General features: G+C 35.1%; 1 protein-coding gene across 4 annotated transcripts in view; it reads left to right on the top strand.

Moving 5' to 3' along the window:
* The window catches only part of CDKAL1 (CDK5 regulatory subunit associated protein 1 like 1), a 628254-nt gene that overhangs the window by 452352 nt on the left and 151359 nt on the right, over positions 1-24543 (top strand). For all 4 annotated transcript variants that reach the window (XM_006093745.3, XM_006093747.3, XM_023758088.1 and 1 more), the window contains one exon: positions 12125-12305. In XM_006093745.3, coding sequence (XP_006093807.1) covers positions 12125-12305 — 181 coding nt within the window. The remainder of the gene's footprint in view (positions 1-12124; positions 12306-24543) is intronic.

Here is a 24543-nt window from a genome sequence, read left to right as displayed (position 1 = left end):
GTGTCAGTGTTTTAATTTTTCTAAATATATGAATTTAAGGTGAAAAAAAACTTAACTAATACAATTTTATTTTTAAGTACTCATTTGAGAAGTGATACCCTCATTGTAAGCACGACAAGCCAGCCCAGCGGCCTTTAGCCCAGAGAGAAGCCTGTCACAGAGCCTCGGGTCACCCTGCTCTTCCCCTGCCAGACAGATTAGGGCCGCAAGCGCACTTCTTGGACTTGAAAGTAGAATGCTGATACTTGTATTAGTCAACACAGGGATTAATCATTAGAAGGTGTGAATCAGGTCTATTGCCTTATTGTTCATTTATTCACTGCCCCTATCGGTTTCCGGTTCTCCCTTGCTTGTCACCTTCAATTCAATAAGCACCTTTGCTGAGCCTCCACTAGCTGTGAGGCTGTCGCCTCATTGCTGCAGTGTAAGCATATGAATATGGCCCCACCCTAGTCCACCAGGCATTTGTGATTTACTAGGAGGCTTAAGACAGACAAATGTGAAAGGTGCCAGCAGGACATAGGGCCATCATCAGAGGTGTAAAGGAAGAACTTGAATGAGTTGAGATGCGGAGAGAAAATCAGGAAAATTTTCATCAGAGAGGTGGCCACAGGGGATGAATAGTGTGGATAGGCGCTAATAGATTGTGGACCATGGTTTGCTCAGGGAGGAAGTATTCTGATTTGAATCATATCAATGAGAATTCCGTGACAATGGAAAGGTTGATTTAGGGCTACGTTTTGGAGAGCATCATATGCCACTGTCCCCTCAAACTCAGTTCGGGTGTCCTTGGGAGGACAAAACTTAACAAAACTCAGTAATGGGCCCACTTTGTTAGATTCTCTGAAGATAGTAAATGTTTTTGGCTTTGTGTAAACAATCTCTGTTGCAACTGTCATAATTATTTAACTCTGCTCTTACAGCCAAAGCAGCATAGCCACTATATAAATGAATGGGTGTGGCTGTGTTCCAATAAAACTTTATTTACTAAAAGAGGCAATGGCTGAATTTGGCCCATAAGCCATAGTTTGCCAACCTTGATCTAGTTTTTAGCCTAAACTGAATTTAAATAACACATGTGTTCAACTAATAAGGAATAAAGAAAGTAATTGTGAATAATTCTGCGTTTTGATTTGACGGCTTCTGGGGCAGGCACTCCCATACTCGCATGCTCTTTCTGCATGTGTATTTTTTTTCAACATTATGTCTACAGTACTATACACATTACATCTTAGGATAGCGTAAGATATGAAATGTAATGCCTCTGACTACCATATCTTGATGATGACAACACTCCCATTAAAATTAAAATTGCCTAATTTCTTACTTGTAGTGGACTGGATATTAGAGGCATTATGATTGAACAACTTTATAATTATTCTTCCTGAGACCCGATGTTTAGTTACCTTCCAATTATGCTGTCCCTTTAAAGAATGCTATGATCTGGTTTTGAGTCCCTAAAATTTCCATAAGTGTTTTTTTTTTCCCAGAGTTTAATTTTAAAAGATTAGGAAACTTGTCCAAGTTTGTAGTTTTTGCCCTGTCCTGATATTCATTTAATTGGTTCTGCTAATGTGAATGCCCTTTCAAATATGAAAAAAAAATAAAGCAAGAGGGAAAAGTTGATTATTTCTGTAATTGGATTTTCTTTTGAATAAAATGATTTCACCCACTCTATATTTCTGACTTAAGGGATGGGGGTGGGGGACCAGTTTCTTTCATATTGTAGCAGAAGTAGACAGAAGGTATAGTCTGTTCCAAGGTATCAGAATAGCATATTCGTTTTGGTTGTAATTAATTACTGATGCTGAATATACTCTGGCCCCTGCTTTCATTCCCAAGTCTAAATTTCCACTGTGTGCAAAATAATTCCATCCAGGAAGAATTCTAATTACTTTAGTAATTATCGTCTTATCGCTAAATGGGATTCAGACATTTGCTGCAGTTTATGAATGTTAGAAATGTTTCATTTCCTTTTCACCTTGAATAACAGAAAACTACACATTACTGAATCTGGCTTCATTGAACCTTATAATTCATGTTACCATAGAAACAGAAAAACTCATATAAGAATTATGTTAACAGTACCATAGATAGTAAATACCTTCACTTTAACCAGCAATATCATAAAATGATCTTAATAACAGATGTGCAAAAATTCTGTGAATTTTAATATGGTTTCTTTTTAAATGTTATAACAATATTATTCAGTATGCTTATATTTAATCTTTAAAGCAATATATTTGGTCTTATGTAAGGCTTTGTGCTTATTTCCAAATATTCGCTGTGGAATACAAGCATAGCGTTATAGGTTAAAAAACACTCTACATAGTATTTATTTAATTTTTAATAGTGATAATTCTTTTGATTTTTGCTTAAAGTCAAACTGTATATTTTGGGTTTATAGCAGGTTTAGGAATGTAATGGGTGACACCACATTCTCTGGTAGTATCTGCTTCTGGTTGGTCCCCTCTCTTATTTTTGGCTTATTTGACAACCACTTTTCTTTTTGCATTTTAGAAACATGTTTCCCATATACTTGACCAGTTTTTACTACATGTATGTAACAATTATTTATTTTTTTGCCATTTTAAATTCTGATATTCAGGATATCCAGAAATTTCCAAAACTTTAGCAAATCTTTTTACATTTTATCCATATTCTTCTCTCTTTCCCTGTCCCATACATACTAGTTTTTTACTTCAAAAATGTAAAATTGTACCAAATTTAAACTAAATAAGTCATCTGGATTTTTTTAGCTTAATAAAAATCATTTTATTTCTTTTAAAGAGAGGGAATAGTTTTAAAAACTAATTGCTACTAAATTTTTTTCATGAGGAGGCCTTGAAAACCTATCTTTGATTATAAATATCACTTAAAGTTAATAAGTGAATTTTATGTTAGGAAGTAGATTTTGGTTACTATTTGAAAATAATTCCTTTTAAATTTCTCTCAAAAGGTCAGAAATTTGAGTTCTACTTTGAAAAAGATCATGGCTATTCATTTGTAGGAATACATTTGTATTCTTATTGTATTTAGCTTCCAAACAAATAGTGTTGGGCTTTTTTTTAAGCTATCTTTTTAACATTTATTTCCAATTTTATTACTTTATTCTAAAAGAATTTGGTCTGTGTAAATGTGATCTCTTTAAGGTAGTAAATGTGTGCACTGGTGAAGTTGATTGTTTTGATTAGTGTCCTGTTAGGAAGAAAAGCTATGTGTGGTATTTCTACCAGATGTTATTTAATATAGGAAATTTACTATATAGAATATTTTTAAAAGTAAAGATTGGGAGTTGAGGTAACCAGAGAATAATAACTGCTGAAAGCAGTCACTGCTACTCGGGCTAAGGGGATAAAAAGAAGAGGTTGTGTTACTGGAATCTAGGAGCAAGGATTGTGGTATTGCTGCCTCAGAAATAGAAGGTAAACACCTCCAGACCCCATCAGCTTCTTTCTGCTCTCACCTTCTGATCTCCTAATGGAACCTAATGGGAAGCCACTGCCAAAGGAACCAAATGGACTTTTGAGACTTCTAGCCCCATATTACCTGCTGTACATATATGCGTGTGAGGCTAAGAGACAGCAAGAATAACACCAGTTTTTCTCTCTCTCAAGTAATGGACAGAGTGGGACTCATTTTATATTACTGATTTTCTATTAGGTTAAAATTTTTGAAATTGATGATACTTGACCATTTTTTATTTGCAAAAAAAAAACAAAAAAACACACCAAAACAACCCCCAAAACCAACAAATAAAACAAGAACATCATATGACTCAACTTTCAGATTCTATTACATGATGATAATTTTAAAAAAATATATTTTTATTGATTTCAGAGAGGAAAGGAGAAGGGGAGAGAGAGACATAGAAACATCAATGATGAGAGAGAATCATTGACCGGCTGCCTCCTGCGCCCACACTGGGGATCAAGCCGGCAACCTGGGCATGTGCCCTGACTGGGAATTGAACCATGAGCTCCTGGTTCATAGGTTGACACTCAACCACTGAGCCATGCCGGCTGGACTCATGATGATAATTTCACTCACATTGGTTAGATGAACTTTCTCTAATATACAGACTGTCAAATATTGTCTATTTTCCATTTTTTCCTAATATATATATATTTTTTTGCTGATTCAAAAGCAGTCACAGAAATGTTTCCTACTCTTATTTGGGTCACCGAAGGCTTTACAAATCAGAATGAAACAATGGTCACTTCTTTCTGAAATATATACATACAATTTTAGATGCAATTTTAGGGAGTCCACAGACTCTAAGAAAAGAAACCCTAGATTGACATAAAGAAAGGGCATTCTTGGCATTGGCATTTTTTTGTGTGTTTCTTTAATCTGTATTCATCTTAAGCATGGCTACCTTAAATGTATAGTATAAATATATACCACCCTCTCATGATTTTCAGAGGGGAGTTTTCAGTGATTCTAGGTAGACAGTGAATACCACAGTTAGAGACATAAATGGGTGGGTGGAGGGAGGGAGGGTTTTTCAACCTTATCTAAATGTTTTAGTGCTTTTTCTGTTTTCAGCCTAAGATCCTTAAGAGAATTTTTCATAAAATTATGAAAATAAATTTAAAACTGCTGAAAATTGTCTTAAATGTATTCAAAAATGTCCTGTTCTTTCTCCTTAAATTTATATTATTTTTCTCACTCACTTACTCTGAGAAAAACCTCCAGTAATATGACAAATTGAAAAGATACAGAAATCTTAGTGGGGACACATTCAGTCTTTCACCAATAAGTGTGATAATAGCTGTAGACCCTTTATCAGGTTGAGATAATTTCCTCCTATTCCTTGTTTTTTATCATGAGAGTTTTTATCATGAATGGGCATTGGAATTGTCAACCTTGCTTTCTGTATCTATTAAGAATCTCCGTTCTTTTAATATGGTTTATTGCATTAATCGATATTTGTATATCAAACCAACCTTGTGTTCCTGTGATTAAAAACTTGGTTGAGATATGCAATCCTCTTTATATGTTTCTGGGTTCAGTTTGCTAATATTTTGTTAAGAAATTTTGTCTCTTTGTTTATAATGGATATTAGTCTAGAATTTATTTCTAATTTCTTTCTCTTGTTTTCCTATAGGCTACTGCTGGACTCATAAAATTAGTCCCTTTCTCATCTATCTTTGAAATGGTTTCTGTAGTACTAGTTTTATTCTTTGTTAAATGTTTCATAGAATTCACCAGGGAAGCCATCTGGGCCTGGGTTGTTCTGTGTTTTCTTTTGTTGGCAAGATTTTTTAATTACAAATTCAATTTTTGTAATAGAGAAATAACTAATCAAATTTTCTATTTCTTCTTGAGTCATTTTTTATAATTTATGTCTTTCAAATAATTAGCCCATTACCCTTAGTATCTCTTTGGACATATAATCTATATATATAAAAGCCTAAGCGACTGTTACGACCAGTTGACCGAAGACCGGTCTACCGGTCACTATGACAACGCACTGACCACCAGGGGGCAGATGCTCAATGTAGGAGCTGCCCCCTGGTGGTCAGTACGCTCCCACAGCCAAGCTCCCGTGGTCCCTCCCCAGGCCAGCAGGGTGTCAGTGCACTCCCACAGCCAACCTCTCATGGCTGGCCAACCTCCCGCGGTCCCTCCCCCCAGTTGGCCGGTCCCAATCAGCCCCAATCAGTCTGATCACCAGCCAGGCCGAGGGCTCCTACCCATGCACAAATTCATGCACCGGGCCTCTAGTTGAAGTATAAAATCCTATTAGTTTCAGGTGTTCATCATAGAGATTCAATATTTATATACATTATGAAATGATCCCCACAATAAATTTAATTATAATCTGTCACCTTACAAAGTTACTACAATACTATTAATTATATTCCTTATGTTGTACATTATATCTCTATGACTTATTTTGTAACCGGATGTTTATATCTCTTAATCCCCTTCACCTATTTTACCCACCAACCTCTCCCCACTCTGATAACCACCAGTTTGTTTCCTGTATCTATGAATAGGTTTCTGTTTTGTTTTGTATGTTTATTTACTTTTTGATTCTACTTATAAGTGAAATCATACCACATTTGTCTTTCTCTAACTTAATTCACTTAGCATAATACCCTCTAGATGTATCCATGTTGTTGCAAATGGCAGGATTGTCTTCTTTTTAATGGCTGAATAATATTCCATTGAACATATTGTGGAGAAAAAGAAAACATTTTTCTACCCTTGAAGGTTTTATCAGCTCGTCTAATAATTAAATCTACATGAGACAGATTAACAAGAGAGAATAACCAAATTTCATTTCATATGTATTTATGGGAACCTCACATAATGAGAGTCAGAGATGCCACATACAAGAGAGGTTCAGGTACAGTAAGTTAAAATGAAGTATGTATGGCATTCTGAGCTAAGGATGAGGTAAGGCACCTTGGGGGATGAGAGAGGAAGAAGATCGTTTCAGGATGATAAGAAGAGCAAATATTCAATAATTAGTAGTTTGCCCTGCCCTATAGATAAGTCAAAAAAGGTTCTCTCTGATAATCTCTTATTATGGACGAGACCTCTAATTTAAATTCTTCTGGTAATTATAATTTGGTAATTATAGAGGGGCAGAAGTTTCTCTTGAGCCCACAGGGTCTCAGTTGCCTTTAGCTTAAAATAATCTGCGTTCCACAAGGCATATCTATGGGTGACTATAGATGTGCTATATATGCCACATCATCTTTATCCACTCATCTATTCATGGGCACTTAGGTTGCTTCCATATATTTACTATTGTAAATAATACTGCAGTGAATATTGGGGTGCATATATCTCTTCAAATTAGTGTTTTTGTTTTCTTTGGATAAATACCCAGAAGTAGAATTGGAGGATTTTGTGGTAGTTCTGTTTTTTATTTTTTAAGGAACCTCCATACTGTTTTCCACAGTGGCTGCAAATTAAAGACGATATGAATAAATGGATAGATAGATCATTTTCATGAATTGAAAGAAGTAATATTGTTAAAATGTCCATAATCCCCAATGCAATCCACAGATTCAATGCAGTCCCCATCAAAATATCTATGAATTGTTTCATAGAACTAGAACATAATCCTAAATTTTCTCTGTCTGATTAAAGCAGTCTTGAGAAAGAGCAGAAGTGGAGGATCCTGCTCCTTGATTTCAAACTATACTACAAAGCTATAGTATTCAAAACAATATGGTACTGGGAAGAAAATGGACACATAGATCAATGGAATGGAATAGAGAGCCCCAAAATAATAGTAAACACCCATATATATGGTCAGTTAATCTTAGTATACTGTTAGTGTTGATCCTGACTGTAGTGCTGTCTCCTTTATGCCTGAAGTTGGTAATTTGTGTCTTCTTTTTCTTCTCAGTCTAGCTAGGAGTTTAGTAATTTTGTTGTTGTTTTATAAAGAGGCATCTTTACTTCTTCTCTATTTTCTATTTTATTGACTTCTTGTGCCTTATTTCCTTTCTTTGTCCTACTTTGCTCTTTTTTTTAGCTTCTTGAGGTGGAAGCTTAGTTTATTTAACACAAACATTTAAATCTATAAATTTCTCTCTAAACACTGCTTCAGCTGAATCCCATATATTTAGATATATTGATTTCCATTCAGTTCAAGATATTTTTCCCCCTGCTTCTGTCTAGTTTGCTTTTCCTGGAAGTATTGAGTAATTGTCCTAGAATTAATATCCATAGAACTAAAATATATTTTTCAACCATGTGTTTAGTTTATGCCTAATAATTTTAATAGGTCTGATTCTTTTTCTGAGGTAATAGAATATATGTTATTTTTAGGTTTTTGACATGTGGAATTTGAAGCTAATAATTTTTTGATCTAAAGAATGAACTAGAATCAACCTTTTTCCTATTTTTGCCAGTGTAACACCAAATTGCAAGTGAAAATCTTGAGACGAATTAAAGTACTACATTTTATAGTATTTCAATATAGTATAGGATATATGTAGTTTTAATCAAGGTAAATAAGTCTAAAAATATTGGGGCTTTTAAAAATCCTAGCGTCAGACCAGCAAATAGGTAGTACTCTCCTCACATGTCCTGATAGATTTCTTAACTATACATAGCACTGCTTCTGCCAAGGCAGATGCATAATTTGAATCTTTTTCATTAATTCCATTTCCAAGTAATTTAATGAACCCATTTTGCCAGTAAATAGCTTGTGTAAGTCAGAAACAATAATGGGTCAAAATGTCTATCTTTAATATAATTAAACATTTCTATATTCTTCTTTCAGAATTATTCTCTAATGCTACTATGAAAATATAGATATAGAAGGTCTTTTAAATTTTAAAAACACATAATACCTAGTAATTATATTCATTAGACTCAGTTTTAATAAATTCATGGGAATGCATTTTAATATTTTTAATATTTTGAAAATGCAAGGCTTCTCAAAAACAGCATTTAGTCATAATTAGCATAATAAATATTTGGATTAATATTGTATTTTACACCTCATATGATTTCCTCTTAGCACTTAAATCATATGTAATTTAGAACTTGGTTCACTACAGAATTTGATTTTCTCATATACTGTAGAGAATTATTTACTGAGCAAATTAACACTGTAATTATGAGGAGCTTTTTGTTGTTGGTTCAGTTAAGGAACTGAATTATTTTTAAGAACATATATAGCGTCATTTGCAGATATAAAATTAATGTATAAATGAGCCTCATCAAATATTAAAATGCAGTCTCTACTTTGAAAACATTTTATAGGCAATCAGTTTATATTCTTATAAACTTTGAAACCAATTAAACTACTTTTAGTTTTAAGTTCTGACTAACATAGGTCTTTCACTAATTCATGGTGGTCTGCTCCCTCTCCTGTTATCAGTCAACTAGTTGTGTAGATTATCAAATATATCCACGCATTGGACATTTCCTTCCTTAACATTTATGATGACTAGTGCAAAGGTTTGTCTTTCCTTTTTCACTGTGGGCCTTGAAGCCAAAGTAAGCAGGTGTTGCATAATACTGAGCTCAACTATCCTGGATCAAGAAGGATTGGGGGGTGGGGAGAAATCAGTAAGGTACTTTCCTGTGGGAATACCCCATAATCTAGTGCCAAGTTCATTCTAATTCACAGCCTAGGACAATAAGGAATTGTATTTGTTTCTGCAGTATTTCACAGACAGTTTCTAAGATTTTTTTTTAATTTCCTAGGAGAGATAGACTCTTCTTTGTCATTTCTAATGTGATCCATTACTTTTACCTTTGTTTAGGAGTAGTTATAAGTGTAAAAATTAGCTAATTGAAGCAATGGACATAATTTTTCTATCCCACATGCTTTAATAAGTATAGGAAATGGTCTTACTATCTGTAGCTTACTATAAAAGCATGTTTTTATGATTTTCCAACATAATTTTAATAATCACCCTTAATGAAGAAAATGTTTTTATATTACAATAAAATAAAAACTGTTTTTTAATATACCATTTTATTTTTCTCTATGCATATTGTATCTTTTTCTATTTATCATCACAGAGAAAAGTTCCTGTCTTTGTAACTTATCTTATTGATTAAAGTTCAGCCAAATTAATAGCTAAATGAGACTAAGTAGGAATCAAGAAAATATTTTTTTAAATAAATTTATCATTCTTCTTCCACACAGGCTTTAAAGGATTATACAAACTAGGTATGGAATAATGAAGCTGCTTGTATTAGGCATCCAGTAATTTGATTTTTTTCCCCTTGTTACATTCTTTTGTTCTCTTATGCCCCCAAATATTTAATATATCTTGATGAGATAAGCTGTCCTATTCATTCTTATAGAACTGCATTTAGGTGGTAGAACAATCTTTATAGCTAGGTATTCTGTGATTTGAAATTTTTCCTATTGTTTTATTGATTCTGTTTTGAATGCTGTTAAAGTTATTTTGTTGTTCTTATACTGTCAGTATACAATAAACTATTGTAGCATACTTGAGAAACTCAATAGCCACAGAGGAATGATTTTTAGGATGCTAACATTGGACCTATCAAAAGCAAAGGCAGCTTGTTTACCTAACCACTCTATAATGGAAAGTGTTTAGTGATTTACTTTTAAATAAAAAAGGATAACAAAAATTGTTTATTGATGGAAAGCCTTCAGTTGGCTCTGCAATGAATAATATCTTTTTTTTTTGTGAGGGACAAAAAATAAATAAATAAATAAACCTGGAGGAAATAGACATAATTGCATTGAGCAGAGGGAAAACTGTAAAAAAAAATTTGGGTATCCTCAGAAATAATAAAATATGTTGCATCTCTAAAATGAAATCACTATGCTTTGAAAAGGAAACTTGGAGAAGGAGAGAAATTTAAAATAAGATATTCAATTAAAATTTTTTCAATAGAAGAGTTGGAAGATAAAATCAACTAAATCTTCCAGAAAGTGGAATAAAAGGACAAAGATTGAAAATGGCAGTGGAAAAGCTTAGAGACTCAATTCACCAATTTCAACATTTGAAGGAGAGGCATCCCAGAGACAGAAAAAAATGACTTTAGCCCAGCCACTGTTGCTCAGTGGTTGAGTGTCAACCTATGAACCAGGAGGTCAATGCCCTGTCAGGGCACATGCCCAGGTTGCAGGCTCTATCCCCAGTAGGGATCATGAAGGAGGCAGCCAATGAATTATTCTCTCTCATCATTGATGTTTCTGTCTCTCTTTCCCTCTCCCTTCCTCTCTGAAATCAACAAAAATATATTTTTTAAAAAAAGAAAGAAATGATTTTAAAAAAGAACATAGACCTAAAGAACATGACTCTCTAGATTGTATCCTTTACAAAAACTTAAATACCTAACGCAAGGTCTATTATAAAATTTAAAATCAATAAGAATGAATTTAATATCCTAAAAGCTTTCAAAAAGAGAGTGGGGCACAAATGAAGAAGTGTGCCTCAGAGTAAATCTGGACACCTTATCAACCTTGCCAGCTTAAAAAAAAAAAGAAAGGGAGGGGGGAAGATTATGAAATTCAGGTGGATAATACTTTTCATTTTGGAGTGCTATGTATAGCCACGATCAGTCATAAATTGAGAGTTCAGACATCCTAGGACAGTAACAAAATTTTGTTAGCTCTCTTTTTTAATGACACTTCTGAAAGAACGCTCCTGCAAAATTATGGAGAATAGAATAGTCAAGAATTAAGAGGACATGGGATCCAGGAAAAAAACGGAATTGAAAAAAAGGAGACCAAGGAGTAACATTCAACTATTACAGCTGCTTTATTATGAATGCAACACACACTTGAAGAAAGTAAGAGTGGCATTTTTAGAGGGGACAGGGGGTGGAATCAAACTGGTCAATTATATAATACTAGAGGCCTGATGCACGAAATTTGTGCAAGAGTAGGCCTTTGCAGCCCTGGCTGCCTTGGGCCGAGGCAGCAGCCCCAGCGACTGTCTTGGCCCTCGCATCCCTGGCTTCATCTGGAAGGTCGTCTGGATGGTGATTCTGCTGTTCAGCTGTTCGGTCAATTTGCATATTATGCTTTTATTATTATAGATATTGAATGTTTAGGAAATAGTATTGGTTTTTGATAGACTTGATGGAGCTTCTGGAAACATTAGCATAGATACATAGAATATTTAGAATATTGGGAAAAAATTTTAAAAAGAGACAACTATTAACTTTATGAAAAATTCAATATTGTGACAAAAGAAACTTCATGATAGTATACCAGTTGGCTCTGCAATGAACAATATTTTTGCAGTTATACTAATGAAAATACTATTAATTTCACCAAAAATTGTGCATGATTGTATAGTGAAGGGAGGGATAGAGTAGTTTAAAGAGCTAAATCCTCATTTACCTTAATAGAGAAGTCAGTAAATATTACATTAAAATAAGTAAATCTAGAAATAGTAGAATAAGTATCTTAAAATAGAAAACAAAGAAACATCTTAAAAAATTAAAAATGGGTATCTCTTGCAGATGACAGGGATCCACTGTTTTTCATAAATTCTTAATATTTAGGACTCTTTTAAAAGTATTTGCTAATATCTCTTTCCTGAAAGTAAAATTTAATTCTAAAAGGAACAATGGTATTTAAAATATTAGGGAAGTACAATAATTATAGATTGCAATAGAGTTTTTACATTTTTGTCTCATTATTTTTTAGAGTTCCTGGAATAACTATTGCTACAGATATTATCTGTGGTTTTCCTGGAGAAACAGATCAAGATTTTCAAGAAACAGTGAAACTTGTTGAAGAGTACAAATTTCCAAGCCTCTTTATTAACCAGTTTTACCCAAGACCAGGAACTCCTGCTGCAAAAATGGAACAAGTTCCAGCACAAGTGGTAAGATCGTTTTCTGTAAGGTATTGTATTTAGCCAATAGCTATAAAAATGCATCTGTGTTGCCTATCTTAGCACACTTGGCTTACATTATAAAAGATGGAGAGTTTTCCAAGTTGGAGTCAGGGTGGGGACCTTAGATAAATTAAATGACCTTAGGCAACTAAAGTGTCACCTCTTTTTCTTTTGAAGAATAAGGTTCTGGTGACACTGGGAAGGAACATTTTAACTACTAGTATTTGCCTATGTTTATAAAATAAAGTCTTGGTTGTTTCAAAATCAGGCAACATTTAAATATCTGTGAGCAAAGAAGGCATCATATTTACACTACTTTTTAAGAGACCCTTTCATAATATGCTTGTGGTTTTCCTATGTTTTCCATGGTATAGATTTGATGTTTACTATCTATCTACCTATCTATCTCAGGTATGTGTTGCTTTTGCAATAAAACAATATAATTTTATTCTTACATGATCATAGATATAGTACAGTAAGATGACTTAAAATAAATGTGAAAAAGTTTGAGATCCAGTAAAGGCAAACTGTTTCCCAGAATGCCCCAGAAAGTAATAGTCTCAAACAAATATTTAGTTTCTACGTTCAGTAGCTAAACATGGAAAAACATAGAGCCTTAAGAGGAAGTGGAATTTTTTAACTGAAAATTTTCTACTTTGTTTCTAATAACTAAAAAATATTGTGCCCTGCCATTAATTTTCTTCAAATTCTTTCATGAATAAATACTAAAAAGTATAACCCAAAGCTTATTGTTTATATGCATATGTATATATGTATATATGTGTGTGTGTCTTTTTTCCCAGTAAAACAGAAGTCAGTATCATTCTTTGTTTTCTCAAACTTTTCTTCATTTTTATTTTACAAGTTTCCTTGTATACAAGGATAAAAAATACAGGGTTTCCCAAAAATTGTATACATACTTTGAATCATTATAAAGTCAGTGTTTATTAACATGCACTTCATTTTCAAAATTTAAAAGAATCTACAGAAATGAATAATTTATTTTTCTCAACATCTGTTTTCAAACTGATGACTGTCCTGGTCCAGTCACTGCTGATAATGCGAAGCAATGGAATTGCAAACATCAAGAATCATTTCATTCAGTATTTGTGTGCCCTCAATTGTCAACTGTTGCTGGCTTTGTACCATAAACTCTTATCTTTTATGTATTCCTATAAAAAAGTCTAGTGAATAAATTTTCTTTGTTCAAAGCTTAGTCTGGTCTCACCCATTATTTCAAATAAGTTAAATCTGAAAAGCAATGAAACTTTGAGTTATCAGCTGTTAAAGTGTGTATACATTTTTAGGGACACCCTGTATTTTTACAAGTAGCTGTCTTTCCATTTTCATGGCTATATAGTATTCCATTGCATGTAAATCCCAATTTATTCATCCTATTGCTGATCATAATCTGAATCTCCAGTGACTTGTGTATACATCGAAGTTTGTGAAGTACTGTTGTAGTTCACTAATTGCCTGTTTATCTGTTTTTAACCTGCTGTCAAGCTATCTATAAAATCTCAAACTTTAGTCTATTTTTAACTTCTATAACTTGATTCTTGTTCATGGGTTTGAGATTTCTAATGAAGTCCTCATATTTTCTTTTGTATTTTTTAAGATATTACTTAGTTATCTTAAAGTCCATTCTGAATTCTCCAGTATGTAGGCCTTGTCTTGGTTTCTCTTTTTTTCTCCTTGACTTTGACCAGTTGTCTTCCCTTTCTATGCATCTGATTATTTTTAGTAAATGATAAGTATTTTTCATTTTAAAAAAAAATTATAGGGCCCTGGCCAGTGTGGCTCAGTTGGTTGGAAGGTCACCCCATACACCAAAAGGTTGTGGGTTCCGTTCCTGGTCTGGATATCCAGGTTTGGGTTTGATCCCTGATCCAGGTCAGCTCAGGGCGAGTTCTGTAGGCAACCAATTGATCTTTCTCTCTCTCTCTCTCTCTCTCTCTCTCTCTCTCTCTCTCTCTTCCTCTCTTTATAAAAAAATCAATAAAAATATATCCTCAGGTGAGGATTAAAAATAAATAAATAAAATAAATTTTAAAAACTATAGCATCTAGACCAGTGGTTCTCAACCTTCCTAATGCCGCGACCCTTTAATACAGTTCCTCATGTTGTGGTGACCCCAATTTCATTGTTACAAATTGAACATAATTAAAGCATAGTGATTAATCACAAAAACAATATGTAATTATATATGTGTTTTCCGATGGTCTTAGGCGACCCCTGTGAAAGGGTCGTTCGACCCCCAAAGGGGTCACGACCCACAGGTTGAGAACCGCTGATCTAGACTATAATCTTCTAGGAGGATTTAATTTTGCTTCTACCAGGCTCTAAGGTAAAGACTGATTACTTTAATTTGTCTGAGGTTGACCTTTGGAACTGTTTCTCAGTCTGTCTCAGGATTGATTTATTTCTTTTTTCTTAAAATTTATTTTATTGTTTAAGGTATTACAAATAGTAGTACATAGGATTGGTTTATTTCTGGTTTGCCTTACCTTTTTAATGCAGCCTGTGGTATGCTGGTGTTTAAAACTGACTCTCAGTAGGAAGTGTTCCGAGTTGTAGCATTTGCCAATTTCCATGGTATAAACACTTCCACTGTATCAGTTTCAAACTACCCATGTGCCATCCCTAGACACGGAACTGGGAAGAGATGCACACAGTCAGGTGGTATAAGCTGGATCCTACATACCACTTAGTAGAGCTCTTCTGTAGTGGGAACCAGGGTCTTTCTTTATGGTGGGTCTTCAATACTAATTTTTGTCTCCCTGGGCTCATAAGAATGCGGAAGCCTCTGCATAGTTTTCCAGCCTCTTAGCTTTTGCATGGCTACTCAGCCTCCCAGCAACTACTTACAAATTAATGAGTTCCTGGAAGGGAAGAGTGGCTCCAAGTGTTGAGGTAATGGATCTTGGTCCCTCAGGTCATCACTGCCTTTGTGATTTTTGATGTTCAAACAGTACATATTATAAATTCGATTCACCTTTTCTTATTGTTTTTGGTAAGATTTTGGTCTGATACAGCTAGTTTGCCTTGGCCAGAAGCAGAGCAGAGCTCATCTCCTTGAATCAGCTGCAGATGCTTTGTTGTTGTTCTCGTCTTTTATCTTGTAAACATAGCCCTTAGCATCTTCCTTACATGTTTAGACTTTAGACACCCAGTCCTGGCATAGTAGAACCTTTTTTATTTCTTTTTTTGGATTTTATATTTTAGAGCTGTGTTAAGTTGACAACAAAACTGAGCAGGAAGTACATAGAGTTTCCATATATTCCCTACTCACACACACGTTCAGCCTTCCCAGTATCATCCCACATCAGAGTGGTCCATTTGTTACATTAAGGAACCTACACTGACACATCATTATCACCCAAAGCCCATAATTTACATTACATTTCACTTTTGGTGTTGCACATTCTATAGGTTTGGACACATGTGTAATGACATGTACCCACTATTTATAGTACCATATAGAATACCTTCACTGCTCTAAAAGCCCTCTGTGTTCCACCTGTTCATCCCTCCCTCTTCCATAACACCTGGAAACCACTGATATTTTTACTGTCTCTATAGTCTTGCCTTTTCCAGAGTATCATATAGTTGGAATCATACAGAATATATTCTTTTCATACTGGCTTATTTCACTTAGTAATAGGCATTTGAGAAATATTCCTATGTCTTTACATGGCTTGATAGCTCATTTCATTTTAAAACAACACAAATGTATTGTCTCATAGTTTTTGAGACTGGAATTCCAAAGGCAGGCCCCTGCTCCCTCTGCACCATGAACAGGAATCCTTCCTTGCCTCTTCCAACCTGTGTGGTTTGCTGGTAATCTTTGTCTTTCACTTGTAGCTGCATAATTCCAATCTCTGCCTTCATTGTCACAGGGTGTCCCTATGTTTCTCTGTCTTCACATGGCTGTGTTCTTGTAAGAACCCCAGTCATATTACATTAGGGACCCACCCTACTCCTCATCTTAACTTGCAGTGACCCTGTTTACAAATAAGGTCACATTCTGAGATATGGGAGTTAAGACTTAAGACTTTAATATATTTCTTTTTGGGGAGATACAATTCAATCCATAGTACTCTCTCATTTCTGTAATTAGGCTCAAGGTAAAAACTGAAGCCTGGAAGAATTTTATCTTTGTAATATTTTGAACCTTAAATAAAGAAACAAGCATTAATAATAAACTATAGAGCTGCCATGAAAGAGGTTATGTAATATGCATTTAGTCTTCTTTGTTCTCCTAAATTTATAAAATATTAATACTGGCTAACTGTCTCAGGTAGATTATGAAGCTGCTTAGCAACTAGACTTCACCAAAATAAAGCATTGCAACCAAATGGGTAGCAATTCTTTCTTATCTAATATATTTCCCAGTTCCTTGCCCAACAAAATCAACAATGAAAGTAGCATCTAACCCATTATTAGAAGAAGAGCCCAATACCATTTGCTTTCAAACAACAGCTTTTTATTCTGGCTTTAGAATGCCTCTTAGTGGAAATATATTGTTTCCTTAGATATATTTTATTTCTACTAAAATCAAGCCCCCCCCCCGAAAAAATGTGTCCCATATGAATTACATGAAATAATTTCAATATACTTTCCCCTTTCTTTATAACTACTTTTACATAAATACTAGTATTAATATACATAAATTTCATTATATTTAATGTTTTATAGTAGAGCTCTGGTAAATGAACTAACTTATGTGTTTTTCGTAATCATTTAAATCACCAAATGGATAAAGCATCATTCAGTTGAGTTTGACACTAACATAGATGGGCGGAGTAGATTTTTTGCTAATCCTGCTAAAAAAGAGTTATAGCTTTCTTAAATTTATAATGAAAATAAATTAGGCAATATATTTTCATGAACAGGATAAACTAAAATTTATTTTTTCTTAGCTTTTGCAAGATTATTTACATAAGCGATTTAATAGTGAATCACCTAAACCAGATGAGAGTGGCCTTTGACTTAGTTGAAGGGTCAAATTTGCATGTTTATATTTTCTATTCCATTGAGTCTTCCTTCATTAGTCTTCATTAATCATAAATAATTCCAATAGTATTTTTAAATTGTGGTTAAGATTCTTAATCTGCCTAGAAAATGTCCTTAAGTTTAAAAAGTTTTTTGATCCTTATCTCTTCTGACTTTGTTTTTAAGAAAATGTTGATGAAAAATAATAGCATGATGAAATCTTTATTGTAAGAGATCTATGACTTAAAGAAAATGTCTTTAGACAAGGAGAGTGGCTGTTGGAATGTTCATATCGGTCTAAAATGTAAAATTGTGATATTAACTCCACCTGCTTGCTCATCTTAAGTCTTGGAAACAGAGTGTAAAAATAATAACTTTAAACAGATGTCAGCATGAAAAAATCATAACACACTTACTTGCAATTTCTAGGCTATTTATCCTAAAGATAATGAGGCCACAATAGTACTTCCTGCCTCAACCCTGAGGAAAGGGGGGTTGTGTTCCTGAGAGGGCTGGAGGGCCATCCTTGGGGCAGATAGATACAGGCATTTTCCCTGAAACTGTCCACAGTAGCCTTCCCTGTGAAGAAATGAATTTTTTTTAATATATTTTATTGATTTTTTACAGAGAGGAAAGGAGAGGGATAGAGAGTTAGAAACATCGATGAGAGAGAAACATCGATCAGCTGCCTCCTGCACACCCCCTACTGGGGATATGCCCGCAACCCAGGTACATGCCCTTGACCGGAATCGAACCTGGGACCTTTCAGTCCGCAGGCCAACGCTCTATCCACTGAGCCAAACTGGTTAGGGCAAGAAATGAATTTTTGTTAGAGGTATTCAAACGAAGGCAAGGTGACCACTTGGAATAGATGTTGAATCAGGAATGTTCTTAAATGGCAATCAGAAGCTTATTTACATAATGGCTCTCCCAAATCTAGCTACCTGTGAGTCCAGGACACACTTTATTTTAAAAAGTAAAATAAAGAAACATACTATATAGAAAGAACTTTGCTGCTCTCTCTAAATGATTTTGAACCTTTTTGCTGTTTCTGAGCACAATTCTAAAGTTTAACAACTCGGTATTTTAGTGTATAAGTTGCCTTAAAAGAAGAAGTCCTGACACTTTACTAGATAACATAATTATATTATTTACACAGTCCCTGATTTTCAAACTAAACTTTTTTTCTTTGGGGGAGAGGAAAAAAATATTTTCAAGAGTTTTATACTCTATCAGGGGTCCTCAAACTACGACCCGCGGGCCACATGCAAATACAAATATTGTATTTGTTCCCAATTTGTTTTTTTACTTCAAAATAAGATATGTGCAGTGTGCATAGGAATTTGTTCATAGTTTTTTTTTTAAACTATAGTCCGGCCCTCCAACGGTCTGAGGGACAGTGAACTGGCCCCTGTTTAAAAAGTTTGAGGACCCCTGCTAGATTGTCAGGACATTTTATTCTAGATTGATTCCCAAACACACCTTTTGGGAAGCCCCCTTTTCTCAATATCTTTTTTTTATTTTGACTTCTCTTTTAGAATAAATATTTTGTGAATCTTATGCAATTAATTGTATTTAGTCCTTCCAGTTAGTCTTTTTAATTCCTCATTTCAGGACATATCATTTCTCTTCTTATTTTTATTTTTGATGGAGTTTTTTGTTGTTGTTGTTTGTTTGTTTTTTCTGACCATAGTTTTGTATGTAGATTTCAGCAGATCATATAACAGTCTTTCAGATGACTGTAGTAACAGCAGGGAAGTAAGAACTAGAGTATAATCTAGAGCAGTGATGGCGAACCTATGACACGCGTGTCAGAGGTGACACGCGAACTCATTTTTTTGGTTGATGAGTTTTAATATAGGTGGTGTTCATTTGACAAATGGAGAATTGAATTTAATTTGTTTTTTGTTTTTCTATATCATTGGCCTAAATATGTTATCTAAACTTTCCAATTTTTTCACCTTTTACTCTATTATAAATCTGCTGACTTTTGTTTAATCACTTTACTCATTTTTTTTTCTGGAATATGAACTAGGAATTCTGTAACCTAGTTAAATTAGTTGTTGATGGGGGCTGAAAATGGCAGCAACGAGACCCTCGGTGGTGGAGAGAATATGGGCCCCCAAAGATTTCTATGTCCTAATCTCAAACCCTGTGAATGTGCTACCTCACATAGTAAAAAGGACTGTGCAGATATGATTAAGTTAAAGCCATTTGAAATGGGGGGATTATAATGAATTATCTGGTTGGCCTCAAGGTAATCACGAAAGTTCTCAGAAGAGGGACGCAGGAGGTTTTAAATTAGAGGGAGGACTTGTCAGGACGGAAACAGAGATCAAGGATAGGAATGTGAGTAAAGACTGCAGGCAGCTGCCCTGCCAGATTGCTCAGTGGTTGGAGCGCTGTTCATACACCAAAAGGTTGTGTGTTCACTTCCCAGTCAGGGCACATACCTAGAGGGGGAAACTATATCCTGGGGGGAGGACTAAAAAGAATGCAGGCAGGCCTCTAGAAACTGGAAAGGGCCAGGAACAGGTTCTCCCTGGGAGCCTAAGCAGAGAGTGCAGCCCTGCCATACCTTGATTTTTTTTTTAATATATTTTATTGATTTTTTTACAGAGAGGAAGGGAGAGGGATAGAGAGTTAGAAACATCGATGAGAGACAAACATCGATCAGCTGCTCCCTGCACACCCCCTACTGGGGATGTGCCCACAACCAAGGTACATGCCCTTGACCGGAATCGAACCTGGGACCCTTGAGCCCACAGGCCGACACTCTATCCACTGAGCCAAACCGATCAGGGCCATACCTTGATTTTTTACCATAAAATGCATTTCAGATGTCTGACCTTTAAAACTGTAAGAAAACAAGTTTGTGTTGTTTTAAGCCACTAAGTTAGTGATAATTTGTATTGCAACAATAGGAAACTAGTACACTAACTGTGGAGTATTTGATCTGAGAGCATTGTCTGGCTTTTTGATACAGCTAAGGTAATTGAGCTTTCAGCCCTGTATGCCACCCAGAGTTTGCTGTGCCACTCGATGACACATGGTCATTCCTGGGTCTGTAAACACTTACGCTTGATGCCACCACGGGTATAATAATCTGTAGCCCTAATCCTAGTAATGACACAACAAAAATAACAATAACAATTAACACTTATTTAGCAATCAGTGTATGTTAGACATTTTCTGAGCACTTCATATCTATTACCTAATTTCATTCTCACAACTTTGTGAAGTAAGCACCACTATTAGAGTCGTTTTGCCCATGAGGAAGCAGAGGCTAAGAGTAATGAATACCTTGCTTAAGATCACAGAGAAACGTTCCTGCCTCCCTCTCCACTCTTACATCCTGCCATTCCTTCTAACACATTCGATGCACCCACAACACCTGGCTGCATATGGTTCCCCACGTGCCTTTGTGTTTGTCTTCTCTACCTCCAGTTTCCTAGAGGGATCAGCGTGGGAAGAAACCTGAGAATAAAGAGAACATGGAACATAAAATGCATGATATTTGGGGCAGTAAGATATGTTACAGTTTTTGCTTGATTTTACTGGGGTGGGGGGCAACCTGCAGGTGTAGGTTATTGTCAAGGAATAAGTCAGGAGCTGTAGGCAAAGCCTAGAATAAGATGCCCTTCTAAGTTAAATAGCTTTATACTGTCCTGTGGGATGGAGGAAGCTACTGAATAGCAGTGATCATGTGTTTTTTTTTGAAAGTTCATGAAAGTTCATTCTGGGTGGGGTGGAGTGGGAATAAAAAGTCAGAAAGCCCCAATAGGAGATGGTGGAGACTAACAGGTGACTTATTTGTGAGACCTTCAATAAATACTCTTCTTTTGAACTTAATTACTTAAGTCCCAGGCCTCGCTCCATGTCAGCAAAGTGGTTCTGTGTTCAGTGGAGAGTATTTACTTGACAGAAGGTCACTTAATTGGCTTGTGATGGACTCTGGGCTCACAGGTCAAGTTTTGGTGGACATCTTATAAGGACCCTTAACCATGCCTGACATTCAGGGCATTACAGCTTGTCTCTGCCTTTGCTCCTCCTGGTGCTGTTGATGTTCTGTTTCCTGATGGCCATGAGATTGCTCCTGGACCAGCCTGGGGTCACTTGTACTTCAAGGGAGAAATGCCAGCCCCTCCAGACTCCTGCCCTTTTCTGCTCTCTTTTATCTCTGCCCAAACTGTGTCTACAGGCAGTTACAGAATTAGCTTTTTCCTTGTAGCCTCTTTATCTTTCTTTGTGTTTTTGTTTTTCTAAGCACCATAAGATAAGCTTATCAACTGTGTGTGTGTGTGTGTGTGTGTGTGTGTGTGTGTGCGTACGCGCGCGCACGTGAGCACCTGTAGAAAAATCTGGATTTGGGAACATTGGAAGAAGCTGGATCGTTCTTTTTTCTTTTATCTTTTTGAGTAGGGAAATTCCCTTTTGTCCTGCTCTCATTCTAAAAGACTGAAGGAAAGGGGGGGGCGGGGGGGTGTTATCATTTGGAGCTTTGAAGAATGAAAATGACAAGAATTGTTAAGTCTCAGCTGTGCAGAGGGAAGTTCAATGTCGATAATGTGTTGGCCTTGCCAGTACTGTCAAGCCCTTTGATTGTCTACCAACTTGAACCTGGAATGTTAGAGAATTTAAAAATTGTAATTTATTTGGAGTAACCAGAAACAGAGTATCTTATCAGAATCTCATGAAAGAAAATAAGTGCTCTTTCTAAGAAGGAAGTGCTCCTGGGGGCATAAACAGTATGCATGATATGGCTGATGCAGGACCTCAGCACCCTGCGACCTGTGCACAGGGCCTAGTGGACAGCACAGGAGAGAGGTGTTGCCTGAGAGACCTCTTTCGTTTTCATTGCCAGAGTGACTTTTTTTTTTAAGAGCATCCTCCTGAATCTTTTCAGCCTGAATCACTCCTTCAGAAAACCCCAACCCTTACTGACCCCCTTGTTCCCCACCTTCTGAATCTTACCTCTTGTCTGCTGCCACAGAGCACTGCCTAACTTTTTATTAAGTCCTGAAGTGACGTTGATGAACTGAATTCCATTATCACATAAATCAGCTTCATGTAGTCAGACCCACAGGACAAGACGTGTACTAGACATGTGTAGGCTGTAACTGCAGGATGGAGCCATGGTTTTGTGGGATTGGTTTCTGTTCAGGATGGTAAAGATAAGAAAAGGAAAACACAGATTTTTGTTGATATCTAGAGCCCTTTCATGTGATTCTTCTGTTAATTATAAGTTACTGAAAGAAAAAAATCAGGGTTGACCATATTTTGGGATCATAGTTTGTCTTGGGAATCTTAGTATTTCAAGTGTTCTAAAATAAACCAACTTTAGGAGAGCAAAGAGTCAGATATGATGAGAGCTTTCAGTTCAATGGTTGCAGTCTTAATTTGTACTTCATAGTCAGCCCATAGAAAATCTCTTTAAAAATCATGTAGAAAAACTACACTCAGCTTGTTTCTTATGATTATTTAATTTTTTTGCTTTCCTTTTGTCAATTTTTTATCCTGCTTCTTTTATAAATGTATAAGTATCAAAACAGTAGGAATAGGTGTGGTTATAAGTTATTCTCTCTGATGGTGAATGGTGATGGGTACTAGGGTTGAGAAGGACTGAGTGAATTTATATTAAATAAAGAGAATATAAATTCCATTCTTTGGCAAGTCATCTTTATTATGTTTCAATCTAATTTTTTCAGTAGTGATAACATGCCTTGTTTTATATAAGTTTAAGAAAAATCGCAAGGATTTACTTAATTCTTATATGTCTTTCATATGAACTTGGTTTATTAAAATTGTATTCAATTCAAAATATTCAATTTGAACTCACTTTTTATTACTTTAATAACAACTTGAGAAGTGAGAAGACTCTTGGAGCTACTTCTAAAGATAAAGAACCTTATAATGCTGTATCTTATTTTTTGATCTTCTGCTATTTTTTCTATAACTATGATTCATTAATTACTCCATGTTTATTACCTTCCAAGAGACTTAAGTTCCAAGTATTAGAGCTACTGTTAAATGTGTATTTAGGCCAACATCATATATTTAGTAATATTTAACATGACACTTTTCTAAACTCTTGCCTCTTGTTTATTTTATAATTAAGGACTAACAAGTCAAATATAATCAGATAAGCATTTAAATGGATAATAATAAAATGTACTCTATTAATTATGTTCTATCTGAAATCTTATATCTAAGATGAATATCCTGATGCTTTATTTTTGCTACTCATAATAAAAGTACCTTTATAGAAGTGGTACATAAGATTAGGAGTTTATAAGGGCAGGAAAATGAAGCTTCCATTGTTTGAAAGTTAACATGTGCCAGAAGCAAGCATAGTCTGTTCTTTTTCATGTGCTTTGTCTCATGTTATTCTTCCAGGTATCTGCTATTATTTCTCACTGAGCCTCAAAGAAGTACATTTGCCCAAGGTTACATGACTAAGTTAGATGCCTGAGACTTAGACTCCATTCTTCCTCTGCTCCACACTCATATAAACAGTAGAACAGACATTTATCCCAGAAATTCAAAATAATTCTAGAACTTTATGATCAAAACACTGTTGGTTTCCAAAGTTGTTTTTCTATTATAGCAGTGATGTTTTATAGGCCCTAGAAATTTTTTTGAACTTCTTCCTCCCCCTCCCAGACATTTATTTATTTATCCATTTATTTATTACCATCTTAACCATTTTTTTAAAAACTTTATTATTGAAAGTAATACATATGTCCCCCTTTTTCCCCATTGACCCTCTTCTAGCCTACGCCTAACTCAACCACCAAAATGATTTTAAACTTATAGGAAAGTTGTAACAATAGTATATCTCCAGTAAAGCCTTTACTAAAATTTATCAGTTTTTAACATTTTGCTAAATTTGCTCTTTCTCAAAAGATAGACAGACAGACTTATACATAGATATTTTTCCCCTGCACAATTTCAGGGTAGATTACAGAAATACAGATTACAGAGATTAACATTTAGTGTGCATTTTCCTAAGAATGAGTATCTTATGTAACCACAATATTGTTGTCAAATTCAGAAGATTTATCATTGGTACAGTGCTTTACCCAATCAACAGTTCATTCCAATTTTGTCAAGAGTTCCAACACTGTCCTTTATAGCTATTGTTTTTTGTGTGTGTGTGTGTGTGTGTTTTTATATTGGACTCAGCTCAGGATCAGGTCTTATATTTAATTGTTATATCTCTCTATCTGGA

This window comes from Myotis lucifugus, unplaced genomic scaffold (genome assembly GCF_000147115.1).
Source record: "Myotis lucifugus unplaced genomic scaffold, Myoluc2.0 scaffold_122, whole genome shotgun sequence".
NCBI classification, from domain to species: Eukaryota; Metazoa; Chordata; class Mammalia; order Chiroptera; family Vespertilionidae; genus Myotis; species Myotis lucifugus.
This window is presented reverse-complemented; position numbering and strand designations above follow the sequence as displayed.